The sequence below is a fragment of the Tachypleus tridentatus genome, chromosome 6 (genome assembly GCF_004210375.1).
Source record: "Tachypleus tridentatus isolate NWPU-2018 chromosome 6, ASM421037v1, whole genome shotgun sequence".
Classification (NCBI taxonomy): Eukaryota; Metazoa; Arthropoda; class Merostomata; order Xiphosura; family Limulidae; genus Tachypleus; species Tachypleus tridentatus.
This window is the reverse complement of record NC_134830.1, coordinates 81,868,157-81,885,722: the sequence shown is the minus strand read 5'-3', so window position 1 is coordinate 81,885,722 and position 17,566 is coordinate 81,868,157. Positions and strand designations below refer to the sequence as shown.

The 17,566-nt window shown below is 32.9% G+C and overlaps 1 protein-coding gene across 1 annotated transcript in view; it reads right to left on the bottom strand.

Annotated features, from left to right (window-relative positions):
* The window catches only part of LOC143254600 (protein spitz-like), a 36,031-nt gene extending 21,100 nt beyond the window's left edge, over window positions 1–14,931 (bottom strand). Inside the window, exons 1-2 of the mRNA XM_076509749.1 lie at window positions 14,436–14,931; window positions 1,402–1,503 (exon numbers count right to left, since the gene is read on the bottom strand). Of these exons, the coding sequence (XP_076365864.1) occupies window positions 1,402–1,503; window positions 14,436–14,646 (313 nt within the window). The 5' untranslated portion in view covers window positions 14,647–14,931. The remainder of the gene's footprint in view (window positions 1–1,401; window positions 1,504–14,435) is intronic.
* Window positions 14,932–17,566: the final 2,635 nt, after the last annotated feature.

Here is a 17,566-nt window from a genome sequence, read left to right as displayed (position 1 = left end):
TTTTCTGTTATCTGTTAGTCTCAGGTTTCTCTCTGTCTTATGATTTGTTCAATTTCCAGGAAACAGTCTCGTCTAATTCCAGTTGTCAGTCTGTTTAATACGACTGTAGCAGCCCCGTTTTCGTGTCAGTAAAGAGAACTGGGTGTTCGCTATTGTTCAGTTGTGCCTTCATGACGTGGGTTTCAGCTAGCTGTGTTTACAAACAATTTTTTATATTTGCACATTTTATGGTCTGTGTCTCTGTTTTTCACAAGTTCTGCATTTCAACAGCCTATTTGAGTGTTCACTTTATGTTCTTCAATACGCTGCTTGCTAATTAAATCCTGTGATTCTCTCATTATTTCGGAGCTAACTTACCTATGTGTATTTCTCGAGATAATAATACCACAACTCCAATAAAGTTTCTGTATGATGGAAACGCTCAAGTATTTTTGAAAGAAGAGATAATATACATTTTTTTTTAAATAACAAATAAATCTAAAAGTGGAAAGTATGTTTAAACTTAATTTGTTCCAAATAATGCATTTCAATCAACATAAGTAGCAAAAATACTGAATAGAATGTGAGTTAATAATTGTCAACTTAACAAGAACTAAAGAAATAAAACATAATATCAAATAGCATGTTAAGATAGTAATTGTTCGAAACAAATTAAAAAGTTTAATTAACTTAAAATTCTATTTATTTCAATGTAACGTATTAATTAGTCTATTTGACTGTAGAATTTATCAAATATTGATGTTTTCATTGGCAATGAGGTACATGTGTGTGTGTTTTCTTATAGCAAAGCCACATCGGGCTATCTGCTGAGTCCACCGAGGGAAATCAAACCCCCCTGATGTTAGCGTTGTAAATCCGTAGACTTACTGATGTACCAGTGAGGAACTTAATAGATATACGCTAGTTATCCAACGAAACTGACGCAAAGAATCACAAGTTTAGAGATCTTTCAAGATTTTGTTATTCATCAGCATTTTAAATATCCAAAATGAATTTGATTTTGTTTCATTAACTATTTATTTGAATTAACATGTCCCATTAAGTAACAGTGAAGGGTTTGTTTTTTTTACAGTATATTTAGGTTTGTTTGTTCTGAATTTAGCGCATAGCTACATTAGGGCTATCTGCGCTAGCCGTCCCTAATTTAGCAGTACAAGACAAGACGAAAGGCAGCTAGTCATCACCAACCACCTCTAACTCCTGGGCTACTCTTTTACCAACGAATAGTGGGATTGATCGTTACATTATAACTCCCCTACGGCTGAAAAGGCGAGCATGTTTAGTGTAAAGGGGAATCGAAATCGCGACCCTCATATTATGAATTAAGCGTCCTAACCACCTAGCCATGCCGGGCCGCATGCATATAAAAGAAACATTAGGTGTTAAATAGTGAGCACTTACCGGCTATCCTGAAGACTAAAGACGCAACCATCACCACTGTTAAAAGAGAAGGCCAAGAGCTGGAGGCACGATAACGTAGTTTGTGACACCACCCCTGTTCTGCTATAAAGAAGCATACACATAATTACACTCCCGTTGTTAAAATATATTTTCATAAGAGAACTCAATATCTTACAGATTGTAAACCCATGTGAACAAGTGCAGTTTACTTAATCCACCACCACTGCCGTTCAATAGTAGGAAATTACATAAACTAGGATTTAAAACTTGTTATTATTACTTTTCTGTAATTTAAAAGTTATTGGAAGTGATAAATTGTTCATATTTGTAAATTTAATGCAAAGAAATATTCTAATGGTTTTTTGTGTGTTTTTTCTTGTTCATGTGGTTTTTGTATTTAGCTCCCGACAATGTCAGTTCATTAGCTATTTTTGCTTAAAATATCTCTATTATTTTTCTGTCTTGAATATTCTGAACTGTATACCAAAAACTTCTTTTACTTAATTAAACAAGTTCAGAAATGGCATTGGTTTATTTTGGCAACATACTTTTAAAAAATAATTTGAAAGTCTATGTCATGCAAAATATTCTATTCTAATGAACTTTCTGGTAAATTAAGACAATACGTCAAGTCATTGTTATTGTTGTAAATGACGATATCTATTGTAACCAACATAACAATGAACAGGCACGACTCAAAAATTTAGTTGTCAAACAATTTTCAAATATAAATAACGTCTCAGCTACATTAAGTCGGCTTGAATGTGTATTTGTATGTTTTTCATCAAAAGCCACATCGGGCTATCTGCTGAGTCCACCGAAGTTGGCTTAAAAAGTATTGGTATTGTGCAAGAAGTATAATCGATTCTAAATACAATAGATATGATGTGGTTGACTTTTATTACACACTTTTCTTTAAATTTTCACTCAGAAGTTCTAGTTATTAACATATAATAAAAATTATACCTAACTGTAAGTCAAAACACGTTATAAACAAATAAATCATGTTAGGAATTAAAAAATACACATATAAACTACTAAAGTTTCATCTTTTCAAACTTCACACATAGATTTGTGTCTTTTTGCTGTATTGTTGTTTACAAAAGATTAAAAAGTATGACTTCTCAACATAATACTTACCATTTACTTATATTTTTACAAAACTAATTGTAACTTGATAAGGTTATAAAATGAAACTTAAATGACTTTTATTTGTTTAATTTTTGTTCAAAACTTCCAGGTGTTTCTATGGTGTGAACGCCTTTTCTAAACTAGTAAACATTGTGATAATTAAGTATGCTAATTTTAAGACATTAGTATTGAATTTACTATATTTTAACACCACTTTTTTCATCTAGCTCCTTAGAGCTTTTTGAAAACAAGAGAAGTTTTTAATAGTATATCAACTACACAATGTCCATCACTGACAACACAGTTTACTCAATACATAGCTCATAATGCTAGCAGAGACACAACAAACGCAGTAGTGGTCTGAACATTGTTTATATAAGATATTTAAAATGATAAAACTCTGTAACTCTTGAAGAAGAGAGGCCCATTTTTCGAAAGCTCTCGGATTACAGGGTTTTTATAATTTTATAGAAAGATTTTTTTAACCTACATGTTTTTCTAAAATCATGAATATATATAAGACATTTCTTACAATGACAGTTGTTATGGTGTAAACGCTGTTTCTTAGCTAGCAAAACATGGTTATAATTGATCATACTTTTTATGTACATAAGTATTAGACCTGTAAGTTTATAAAAGAATAAATTGGTAAGGTATTTTTACATCAAAACAGTAATGGAATGAAATTTTAAGACTGGTGACTGGGCTTTGCAGATTTGCACTTCTGTAGTGTATTATAAAACAGGTTCTGGTCGGACTGTTCCATATCAATTAACATATTGATAGCTTAATGAAGTAAACAATGAGTTACAGAAATTTCGAAATGTTACAATTCCATTTTTACGAAACATTAATTAAACATGTTTTTCATTATATTCAAAACATTCGTGAAAAATAATTGTGTTTTATTACCTATAGCTGATGGAAAAAAATAACTATTGTCGTTACTGGAACTTCTGTACATCAAAATTTGTATACTGCTTTATGGGACTCTGAAGGCCATACTGATGATTGAACATGCGAAAAGTGTAACTAACAAGAGCGACAGTAATTCTTATAGCTTTCGATCCTACTTTTGAACTTGAAATGAATGAGGGATTTTGGGTGAAGATCTGGTGGATCTCAAACTCTCAACAGTGACACCGGGAAAAAAAAAAAGAGTTGAAAACTCCAGTGGATATTAAAACTGTCCTAGAACGATTATGTTTATAGAACCACAGCAGAGCACTTCAGACCACTCGATATTGAATAAAAAATTAACGATAATGCTACCACCAGCATCCACGTCATTTGTCAAGTTACCATTAGACCCTTCTAAATACAACAGAAGAAGAGCTCAGCACTATCATTGTTGAAAGTTATGTCACACCACAATGTCTAGAAGAAAGAAGGTGACACCTCCTATTGAACATCCAGAGGTTCTATGCTCATCAAGGACACTCAGTATAACCACCATAGGAATTCTACCATTTTCTCCAATGAATGCCATTCTAGAGGATTAGTGAAGACAAGATAACTAAGACCAAGGCACAAAGTATATAGTGAAGAATGGGAGCTTTGTCAGTGGTTTCTGCATTGATGAAAAGGAAGTGAATGTCATTGATCGCTTAAAATCACTAGCTGAAAGAGGGGTATGCAGTGGAATTCAGAGGCCCTCCAAAAACTCACTGATGAAAGACGGCAATCTAAAAATGATCAAGATAATACATTCACTTAATTCCTAAGAGGTATAATGTAAAAATCGCATTTAAATATATAAATAGCGTTGTAGTCTTTTACTATTCTAATTTTTTACTTCTTAATATTTAGGTTTCTGTTTAGATTCATTTATACCTTGACCTTAAATTTTGACATTGTTTAATTTGTTCGTGTTTAATATGATCCAACAATTTCATTTATTATAGCTGTGTTTCATTTCTATTGTGTCCAGTTACTTCTGCGTTTTGTTTTAGCGCTTAGCCTACCTTATCTGTAGTATTTTATATTATGCTCAGTTAATTCACTTTGAGATTAGAATTTATGTACAGTTTTATGTTATATTTTCATGTTTTCTTTTTACAGCCTCATTTACTTTCATCTTATACAAAATTATTTTGTATTCTGAGTAGCTGTCAGCATTTGCTCACTGATTATACGGATGCAAATGTTATATTTGCCACATGCTGCCATCAGGGACGGTACTATGAACTTATGTTTGATCTGAACCATCAGAGAAATTGATCAGCATTACCTCCTTCAAATGAACATAAAAATAACCAAACATATCTTTTATGGTATGCTGGACACTTCAAAGTCAATTGTATATGGACTTATACAAGAGTTCCCATGGTATATGTGTAACTTCAGGTACCTCACCTACAATAAGAAACTAGTTTGAGTTAGATCGATGAATGAAATAACCATTCACAATGTAAGTGACTTGAAATGATTCTGAAAATGCTCCCACAAGAAGTATTTCGGTTATCAACATACAGAGGGGCACCATCCCGCACGAAAACCGTAGTATATATCACGTTTCGTTGCTATAGCATAGGAATCACATCGGTTATGAGCATTGCATGGTGCCTTGTATCACTGAGTCTGTAGCTATGCAGTCCACGTGTCGTTGGTTCTTCTGAAAAGCTTTGTTTGTTTGTTTTGTTTGTTTTGGAATTTCGCACAAAGCTACTCGAGGGCTATCTGTGCTAGCCGTCCCTAATTTAGCAGTGTAAGACTAGAGGGAAGGCAGCTAGTCATCACCACCAACCGCCAACTCTTGGGCTACTCTTTTACCAACGAATATTGGGATTGACCGTCACATTATACACCCCACGGCTGGGAGGGCGAGCATGTTAAGCGCGACGCGGGCGCGAACCCGCGACCCTCGGATTACGAGTCGCACGCCTTACGCGCTCGGCCATGTCTGAAAAGCATAATTTAGTAACGAATACAACTGTGAAACCACACAACGCTGTCACCTTAGCATCATGGAGGTGTGTAAGAAATATTTTACATGTGTTAATTTCTTACCAGATGATTCGGTTTCACGTGTTGACACTCCAGAAGGTGTTAAATATCCTTTATTAGTCCATAAGACACTAGCAGGCCATTCGTCAATGACTTTCAGTCATGCCAAGACCTTCAACATAAAATTAATAGCTTGAATTAAATCCTCCTTCTTAAGAGCTTGAACATAGTGCAGCTTGTAAGTAAACCTTCGCAAAGTTGCCTAAAGAACCTTACAGATATTTGAACTTTGACAACTCGATACACCAGACGGGATAATACGCACTGCTGCACCCATGTGCACTTGTATTGGCTTGCTATGCAATGGTATGTTTGACCTTTGCAATAGTTTCAAAATGTATCGGTGGTTTTTCTGTACGTGGCTTGTCATAAATGCAGTCTGCCTCTTCGAATATTTTTATAACATTGCGCACTGGATCAAGGCCCTCTGTAAATGTCATGCACTCTACATTATTTCCTATGAGCTGCTTAAGTAATGCAACCTTTGATGTAGTAGAATTTCACTAGTTCATTGTTCCGCACACTTTTCAGTTTCATATTGGTTGAATAAGCTTTATTGCTAGTGATAGGCCTGTTTAAACCCATGGAGTATGTGTGAAAGAAAGCATAGGAGCGCCCTTGACGTGATAACTGTTGTGTCAGCCTCCGCATATTACTCATGCGGAGTAATTAAGGCTAACCCTTAATACTCCCTTTCAATTTTACCTTTCTATATCATACTGTTTGTGAGATCTTAGGCACTAAACTTCAAAACTTTCTTTTTCAATCACTCGTGTTGGTTCTTTGGTAACTCTGATTTGTCTCATTTTCCGTTTTGTTCTGTTCATAATTCTTTCTTTCATTAAATTCTATTTGGTTTATTTTGGTTCTGTGTGTTGCAAAGCCACATCAAGCCATCTGTTGTGTCCACCGAGGGGAATCGAACCCCTGATTTTAAAGTTGTTAGTCCGTAGACTTACCGCTGCCCCAGCTGAGTACATCTTAGTTTTGAACTTATTTGTGAAATATGACATTTTTTTTCATTTGTTTATGATTTTATATATCTCATGACGTCGTAACGATGTTTTAATGAGATGATTGATTGTAGGAAGTACGACCATATTAGTTAATTTTAATTTGAATAATGAAAATCTAATAGCAGTAAAACTGAAATATTTCGGCGTTCTATAACTATAACTGATATATATAGGAATATTCAGGTAATGCTTTCCAAATTTCCATGCAAGTATTCTGCATGCAATTAGTTGGTTTTCTTGTAGCCAGAAAGTTAAGGAGGTAGTAGTCATTTGAAAGTTTGATACAGAAACTTCTGCAAATTAATATGTGATGGTAAATTATCTCATATATGCTACTGCAAATAAGATTTTATTCTATATCCTTATATCAAGCAGAGACTTTGACGCTAAGGCAAGAGGATAAGAGAAGGAACGAAGATGAGGTATTAGAGAATGATAATGCATATTAGATGGAGTGAGTTAACATCCGATAATCACGTGTGATACAAAAATAAAAATAACAAACAGTGACGGACATCGTAATATATAGAAAATTTTAATTGTTTCGTCACATCATATGTACGAAAGAAAATTTGATCAATACAGTTTTGGTGCGAATTATTCATGGAATCTAACCAAAAGGATGTTGCTGCTTAAGCCCCAAGTATTTATTCTTAATCACATAAGTAAGCAATCAGTGAGTTTTTCAAAGTGGAAACCCCGTTTTTTGTTGAATTCTAAATTCATAGCATATGGATTGATTGGTAGAATAATTATTTTGTTCCATTTTAATTTTTTAGATTTTGTGTTGAAAGAACTATATAAACAGCATAACATTCCCTCGTATAACCACGATAGTATATTTTTCTAATCAAGCCATTAATTTTGAAGATAAAATTGTCCTTTTTATTTCTTACCATATGGTTAGGGTGCTCTACTGATAATCTGAGGGTCGCGGGTTCGAATAACTGTTACACCAAACATGTTCGCCCTTTCAGCCGTGGGAGCGCTATAATGTTCGGCCAATCCAATATTCGTCGGTAGAAAAGTAGCCCAAGAGTTGGCGGTGGGTGATGGTGATTAGCTGCCTTCCCTCTAGTCTCACACCATTAAATTAGGGACAGCTAATGCAGATAACCCTCGTGAAGCTGTGCACAGAATTCAAAACAAACAAATCTATTTCTTACCACGGCGTATAACATTTTTGGTTGCTAGCGAAGCCTGTTTTTTAACTAGTAAAGATATACTATTAGCAGATTATTATCCGTGTTATTATGATTAAATGTCATACAAAATACTGATGAATCCATTGAATTTCTTCCACAACAAAAATATCTTAAGTGGAGGCTTTCAATTACATGAGTTCTCCTTTTGAATTTTAACTAAGGATTTCCTTGAAGGAGAATTGGCAGGATTAGTAATAACAATCATTAACAGAGTTGGTATTCAATTAGCATTTCACTCGAATACATATAAAATATTTGAATTTTTTATACCAGTTTCAGGTGAATATGATCAATTGAAACGAAATAGCTGAAGTTCACATTTTATTCAGACTGTTTTGTGTAAAAAATAAAGTTTTGTTGAATTTGTTTTGGAATTTCGCACAAAGCTACTCGAGGGCTATCTGTGCTAGCCGTCCCTAATTTAGCAGTGTAAGACTAGAGGGAAGGCAGCTAGTCATCACCACCCACCGCCAACTCTTGGGCTATTCTTTTACCAACGAATAGTGGGATTGACCGTTACATTATACACCCCGACGGCTGGGAGGGCGAGCATGTTTAGCGCGACGCGGGCGCGAACCCGCGACCCTCGGATTACGAGTCGCACGCCTTACGCGCTTGGCCATGCCAGGCCGTTTTGTTGAAGCAAATAAGGTTATTATAAAATGTCATCTTAACGTGTTTGACGACTATAATTATAAGAAGTTCCATGTAGATTATTATCATTTCATTTGAATTACGGAAGATTACGAGACCATTTATGCATATTTTAGTACTTTTTCAGTAGTAGATCAAATTAATTTTTAGATGTAATACTCTAAAAAGTCAAAATATTGAAATAACGTAATAATGTACATGAAATTATCTTATAATTAGAGTAGCCAAGCAGGACAAAATGATTCTTTATAATTATCTTATTTCAACATGCAAAAATCTTTTAGCATACAACAGCAACCTCTCCGTATGAAATGTTAACTTTCTTGTCCCCATTCCATTGATATAAAATTAGTGAATGAGTTATAAGAGTTACCTTTAACCTGTTAGACTGGATAGTGGGTAGCAGGATGCTGCTGACAATTCACAAACACAGTTTTTGGTCCTATTTAAATATTTTTGGTTTTGTCTTTATTATAAGAAAATAAAACTGATACACAACTTTAGAGTTACAAAAACAGTTGATTACACTTTTCTGCACAAAATAAATAAATAAAGTTCTATGAAAAATACATATATGTTTAAGAAGAAATTGATTATTTTTTTTATAAATAATATACATATATAATACAAAAGAGGCAAAGACTTTTTTTCTTTTCCGGTAACGTCTTCAATTATCTTCGGCTAAAAATGCTTATTAGAACAAACGAATTTGTATTACCGCAAAATAAAAATAAGTATTTAACCACTTTGTATATTAGAGGTCACTGGAAATTTTAAAAGAAAGAGTAGTTATAGACATTGGTCTTGCGACTTCGTGGATATAAAATGCACTGAATGTACTGTCTTTATTAAACCAGCTTAAATATTCCATCCAAAACTTGATGACGAATTACCTTTAATAGCCGTATTCTTCTAGTTGCACAATAATTATACATTTATGAGCTATAGCCCCAGAAAATACTTTAAAGCGAAATATAGAAATCATCTAACATTGTTTTGCTACTTAAAAACAGACATATAGAATAAGATTTATCTGTAAAAAGAAAACAAGAATCACGCCTCCCACACTCAAACTTTGTTTAAATTCAACACATAAAATGTCTAAAATGCTTCACAATTTTTATCTTTTAAAACTGTTGTGAACTTTTTTTCGTACGAAGTTCTATTTATGTGACGATTAAACCACAAAACTTGGAAATGTGACAGGTCGATGCGCTAGAATGAGAGGGCCGACCTCTTGGTTTCCACCAAGATAATTACATATAACAATTGGCAACAATCTATACACGGTACGTACATGTGTATGTGGCATCCCACCCCCTATTACCATCACGATTCCCTGCAGCTACAGAAACTGGGATGACATTTTCCCACGCACTGCAAAATTTTACAGGTAAAATAACTTCGTTTAAATCGGGTAATACACGCACAAACTCTTCAACTTCTTTCTAATTCTATCAAGAACAACAACAAAATTTTTGTAACCTACACGAGCGCTGAAGATATAGACTGTATGTAGTCTGTTCTGAAAACTAGGTCTTGTAAAAACAAATGCCAATCTTTAATTTTCATTATTTTATTCGATTCTTTTTTACGTTTTTAACTCAGAAAATAGACTGTCCTTTTCTGACAGAGAAAACTTGATACGCTTTAGTTGGTTAAACTTCGAAATATATTCGTTTCCTAAACAGAGCCATAGTCCACGTTCTTAAGTGTGTGTGTTTTCTTATAATAAAGCCACATCGGGCTATCTGCTGAGCCCACCGAGAGGAATCGAACGCCTGTTTTTAGCGTTGTAAATCCGTAGACTTACCGCTGTATTAGCGGGGGCTCATTCTTAATTAGCTTCATTCAAAGAGCTGAAACGTATTTGACGAATCTTTTTGTAACTGTTTCTAGTTGGTACTCTGCGCTCAATGGAAAGATTGTTATTAGTAGTTGAATTCTACAATTTCAAGTAAAACTTCTGAACTTTTTTCCACATACTTTCTATAAAATATGTATAAGATCAAACAAAGAAAATATCGTATTCAACGAGAAAAAATCTGTTACCACTTCATTCTTCTTTGAACAAGGATAAATTTATGCACTGATTGTTAAAGTGAAAGATTTTCAGTAAACAACGTGAATTAAAAAAGTATCATAACAGTTTTCAAAATAATATTAAACATTTCAATCATTACAGATTTTTAAATGTAAATAATTTTATAAATTAAAATTCATTAACAAAGATATAATAAATAAGTAAAACTATTTTTAGTTATAATAATTGTTTAACATGTGAACTGAAGTTTATTCATTGGTTATCCCAAAATAGATACTTTTTTTTGGGGGTTTACTAAAATAGTAAATTTATCAACAAAACACGCTGAAAGTCCCGTAATTAACTTGTTTAGATAAAATTATAAGTTTATTTTTACTTAATTTTTTTTCTAATTAGTTCACTCGAAAAACGAATTTCCGTAATCTTCGTTCTTGATAAAAAAAAAGTTATTAATACTATATTATAACCTTCAAGCTTCGAAAATTTTAATATTTTTTCATTGTAAGCCATATGAAGCTTATGGTAAATAGCATTTGGAAGAGTAGCGAGGATACAAAACGCTCACCTTTGAAGATTCTTTAAATATATGCATACTAGGTAATTGATCTTTGATATATATATACATTTCACATTTATTAAGTGAAACCATATTTAAGACATGTCACAGAAAAATAACAGTAATTTATTACATACAATATATTGTCTTTATTTCATTGCCATATTAGTGGAAAAGAAATTTAAAATATGCAAACAAATGCTTAAATATTTTCTATCACCTTAGGTAGTATGTTTTATTTTTCTAGAAATAATTTATTATGTGGGGGTTTAGAACTAGCCATCCGCATTTGTTACACCTAGTACACGCCATAAAAATTCCCACAATACTTTTTTCAAATCTCTGTTCGTTGTTTCTATTAATGAACCAAAAGCGCAGTAACTTCATTGTATTTAGTCTTAGTGTATTAGAGATTTTAAACAGTGGTTTCATTTCTGACAGCCGCAATTTTTAACAAAGTATCATTAGAACTATTCTGTAAGGTAAATGATGTGTGTCCATGTCAGTCTTCTGACACTAGCAAACCATTCTTTAATTTCTACCATCCTAAATAGAAATGTATTTGGTCATCATATTAGATGATCAAACAGCTCACGGTTCGTGTTCTTCTTACATCTTTACCTAAGTTATGGCATGGTCGACAGTTAGAGTTAATAATGGTGTTCACAGTCCTGGTGAGGAGATACGATGAACGATCAACATGTAGCTTGAAGGAAAACAAATATCTTTAAAAATCATTCAAGAGAACTGATAAAGATGTCGGCTGTCAAGAAAGTATAGTAGGCTATTAATTTTCTCACAAAGAGAAGGATGAATAGAAAGTAACTGTAGTAGTCCAACCCCATACCTTGGAAAGAAAAGAAGGGGGAGGGGTTCAACACTTTCATGACTTTTATCAGGAAATAGCACGTAGCCTTCAGAAAATACTTGGTTATACCCTCTCTTGTGTGGCTTTTCGAGTAAATTATACCGTCTTGAGACTAAGGCCACACGCATCACAGCGTTTATTTGTTTAACCGAATCAATACGAGCATTTTTTGTATCTCAAGGTGCTTATAACAACGAAACAGTATAAAATTGTACTAGCAAAAATAACGACACCACACATACATATCTACACATATACGAGACGGCCAGAAATTACAAATGTCAGAATATAAACAGATATTTTTAAGAAAACGATTATAAACAAAATTGAAATAAAACATTGACACATTAGTATAATTACACTATATTCACATTTTATATTATGACAAGCCGGGTTTGGCTAGTAATTAGCAAGTTTCATCCCTTTGGTGCAAGAACGCACTTCATTCTTTGGGCCCATGGGCGTGCTACAAGAGAGATGGTCAAATCTCAGTATTTGACTGGAATAGCCCATTTACTGGCGATAGATGTTCTTGGCCTAATGCCTTACTTTATCTGTTCAAATTTAGGGACGGTTGTGCGCAGATCACCTTTTTGTAAACTTGCTTGAAATAATTAAACAAAAAACAAATATATCACAATCTACACAGGATAATTACTTTATAAAAGTTTAAAATAACTTTGTTTTTTGTTTTTGTTTGTTTTTTTAAACGTGATACTAAAAATATCTTGAAAATACACTAATAAATAACTTAGCTGTTAAAATATCTACTGTGTAATGAAAAAGTTGCGAAACCAGGTTTAAATTTACTCATATGGAAAGCTCATACTCGGAAATACAAATTATAACCTTTTTAACAAAATCAGTACCTACCATTTTTATAAATATTTTATTTTTAGCGCAAATATTATGAAATTAAAATTAATCAAAATAACAAAACATTTATCAACAGAAAATTTTTCTGACAAACTTTCTTTATTATAAATTCAAATGAGCGTTAAACTCTGGTTGAATGAGCTTGCTTTAAATGAATCTTACAAGCACAAGTAAAATTAAAATGCTTTTAGCTACTCTTGAACATGGACGAGTTATCGGGATTTATTAGATTACATAAAACGCTAGTTACTGATATAATACATTTACCAAAGAGGGAGTCATAAAAAATTAGCCATATAAAACTTTCAAAATTTAGCAGTCTGTCTATTCACATATTGTTTCAAGTTATTTGAACAAGCATTCAGATGTAAAGAACGTGTTTAACATAAATAGTAATACAGAATCAACTGTTCTGTAATAAAAAAATATAAATATCCAATATTTCAAATTTTTCTGTAAAATGCATAGGAACAAATACCTGGTCGAGATTTAATTATATCATAAACAACGATAGGACAACTTATCAAATTTTACTATTGAATTACTTTTACCTTGTTATTGTTGTTTTTTTCGAAATATCTGAATCTTTATCTTGAAACCAGTGATTTTAATAACCTCTTAGACTGAAGCAAGTGAGTGGGACAAGAAGTGCGTAAAATGATCAAAATATAATATTGTAATTATTTTAACTGTTTTCTAATGACCACATACAGACGCAGAATGATATGAATTAAGCAAATATTTTTACAAAATATTCATGATAAATATTCATTTTTGTTTTCCTTTTCAGAATAAAGAATACATATAAGTGATAATTTGCAACTATATTTCTAAAGTTTATCCATAAATTATTAAAGTGAGCATGGCATTATATTCAAACATTACAACTACAAATGTTTCCACCAACTCAAAATGCATCTGTATAAAACTTGCCTTAAAATGTAAATTTTGTAGTATCAATGTCACAGATAAAACGTTTAAACATGGCAGAGTTCTTGGTTCATGGATCAATACTATTATAAAGTGCTTGTAAATTTATTCGTCTTCAGTTAAAGGTACAATATATATATATATTTATGTTTGAACTTCAAGAATATACACTAATAATGTTATTAATTTGTTGCTTGGAGTTGCCTTTTCCAAGGTTTCCAATAAGGGATGAAATTCCATAAAAACCGGTAAAACTCGATGACAAGTGATAAATCGAGCGGTAAACTGGACTTCACGTTTATCTTCTTGTATATTGTTTTAAACAGCTTGTCTGGATGAATAATTTCTAAGAAATTACTAGTATCAGTGCTACCTATTCTTGAAATTCTTATATAATTATAGAATTACTGTGTCAGTAAAAAACATTTATAAACAATACACATACACATTCCACCACTATATGAAATCTAGTCTAATGCTTTTTATTTGTCTTTCTTCAGAGTTACTGATATTTGTTACCATTTAACGCATTTTTAATTTCTGAAACTAAACTGAAACATTTTAATATTATTAAGTTAAGGGTTTACTGTCTAGAAAAGCTAGTAACTTGAAGCAATCATATGAAGTAGTAAGTATTTTCAAATACACATTCGATAATTTATATCTTTTCAAACACAAGGTCATTTTTATACACTGAATGAATATAACGGTAAAAAAAAATGTTTATCTTTGGAGTGAATGTACTTACCATTTAAAATAACGCAAGACTGTTGATAAAACTTCCGCGATAATATCCTAGAATTCTGTAAACATTTGCTACCGCTGTCAACTAGTCTATTATCAAGACAATGAGTCATGCTCTTTCTGCAATACCGGTTAGAGTTCTCACTGTCAAAGTTGATACGGTAAGTTATTTGCTCGTGAGAAAGATTGTAGCACGTGGCTGAAATATCAAACATGATGACAGGAGTAGTAGCACGTGGAATCCAACAGTAACAATAGTATTGAATCTGACACGATAAGCCTAAGAACTTATTTGGCCGATTGCTAACAATTAGATTTGCAAAGATGTATAATTTGGAATATTCTGGGTTAAATCATGTTGCAAAACATCACGAAGTTTCAAGATACAAAAAAGCTAGCCTGTGAACAGGCATGAGTGTGGGCAGAGGTTGAAAATGACATTCCATTTTACCTCCACAAGATGTGTCTTTCCTCTTTCCACTGGATATTAACTATATAAATACCAGGCTTCCCGTCCACTTAGTATTGTGTTAGCTCCTCCCTCAATAGATGACTGCACAAATTTTATGGTGGCGTCGCGTAGCGGTTGCAGGATAAGTGAAAAAAATAAGCTCGTTCATGAAAAACAGAAAATTACAAGTATCAACTAACTCATTTCTTTCTGATTTTAGGTTTTGGGTATTTATTATCAACAACGGTAAAATAATATATTTATATTCAAAGAAAATCCCTGCATCGTATAACTAACTTTCACATATTACTTATCTTAAGAAAAATAACATTACTTCCATAGGAAGTTGTGTACACCTAAAATCAACTGGAAGATGAAAACTGAAACGCGCGTCTTTCACGTCCACATGAATTTTTAAATATTATAATGTAATAAACGCATACAAACTATTATCACTGTTATTAAAACTAAATAAATAACAGAATAACACAAAAAAGCATTTCACTATAAAACTACAATTATAGACTTATTCTACAGTTTAAAATACGCAAATAAGTTAAAAATCAGAAATTTAAGAATGAATATTTACAGGAGTATGTAAGACGAGTTTGTAATGAAGCATCTCTAAACTGGAAATGTCTTATTTACAGCTTCATGAAGTCCACAATCTGTATATAATGAATTGTTTTTACGATAGTTAAAATTAAACTGTTGGATCTATCAACACAACAAACTCTTTATTCTTTTTAGGCGGGAAGAGGTTTGGTGCTATTAAAAGGCACAGTTTTTTATAAGAGTACGTTAATCTTCCATTGAAGCATGTGTGAATGATGAGCAGTAAGCAAGCAAGCTTCTAACTGAATAGTATCAATAGTTTGTGCCATCTGGTCACGTGCTCGCGTGAGTGAGAACCGTAACTGGGACATGTGTGCACACGCTCACACGCTTTTGTAAATCAGTTGACACCTCTCATCTCAATACTTTCTAAAACCTTGAACCTCAACAGCTGCAAAAATTAATCTTTTAATAAATGTTTATTTAATGGGTTTTTAATGTAAGATGTAAAAGTTCTACTTGGAGCATAACTATACTTATGCAGGCAAGAAATAAAATAGGGTGAATTGATAAAATTATATCACGTGATAAAAATATTAAAAAGAACAGCAAGTTACTACAAACACGGGAACATTTTGTTCTGTCTAAACAACTAAGTGCTGAAAATTGTTAACTTCTCTGTTATAAGTTACAATGAGCTATCTTTGCTGTGCCCACCACGGGTATCGAAATCCAGTTTCTAGCCTTGTAAGTCCGAAACATGCCGCTGTGCCACTGGGGGGGTGGGGCAGATTTTAATTTCTTTTACTGAGAGATAAACCTCAAGATCAAAAGTAAAAGTAAACTCACAAATTACAAGATTAGCAGAGTGTAATGAGTGACAGTGAAAATATTTTGGTAACAGATAGAATGATCCAGAAATAAATAAACTCCAATGAATTCAAAATCATCAAAACAGAAATTCAATTAAATAAAAACTGTACTGCATGAATACACAAATCTATATACTGATACCTCTGTAAATTAGGCATAGCCAAACACTTTGAAGCTCAGAGTTAATCTGCACATTAGTTATCTTTCTCAGCTTCAGAGAGGTCATACCAGTGCAATTCTCTTCAGTGGAGAACTTACAGCTCTCTCTTTAAAGTTTTCTTAGCATAACCACCCCTTTCTCTATGTAATACACAAAGTGTCGGCATTATGTTCCGTTTCCTAACATGAAAATGGCCAATCAACTAATTTTTACTGTTTGAATGAAGTAAAATACAGTTCCTTGTACCCTTCTAAACTTGGGTCATATGAGGTTCATATGATTTCTTGTCTGAAAGATCTAGAGATCACTAATTGTATGATAGATCAGGTTCCTTTCATGTTTTTACAGATTGTAACGTTGGCAATACATAACATCATGCTACACATACATCTAATGATACATGTACCAATTTAGCGCTTCCAGTTTGCGAAATTGTAATTATATTTCATTCTTACGTTATTACACATTCCATGTCATCTAATAACTGTGATATCACTGCACCAATGCCACAATCAATAGCCTCTTATGTATATTTTAAATGAGCAATTTTTCAATGGATAGAAAACACCTGTGTATTTTCTAAACTACACATCAGTGACCGAAAAGCAGACTTACATTCTACAGCTTTAATTAATATTGATGTGCTACAAATACTAATAGGAAGTGAGCTACAAAGTATATGTAGTACGACCCATACCTGCAGATTTATTTCCTCGTATAGGATTGACCTATTCTTTAACTACCTCAAAGTTTGTGAGTTTTATACAATTCATCTTGGAAATTATTTATAAGCCCCAAGAACTTTGCCTCAGGGATCATGAGAAGAACAACCTCGCCGAGATGGAAATCTTGATTGGAGTAAATACCTCGTTGGTATGTAAACGGTTTTAGAGAACGAAAAAGTAAAACTGTTTGCGTTGGTCCACTTCAGTAAACGACTGAGAGTAGTCTGAAACTGCCGTTCAATAAACCTCATGCTCGACGACTGGCACGAGATGTGAAAGTCTTCAGCATAAACCCCGTTCTCAACAGTTATGCAATGATGGAATTAATCTTTACAATGAAAAGTGTGGGACTCGAGACACAGCTCTGGGAG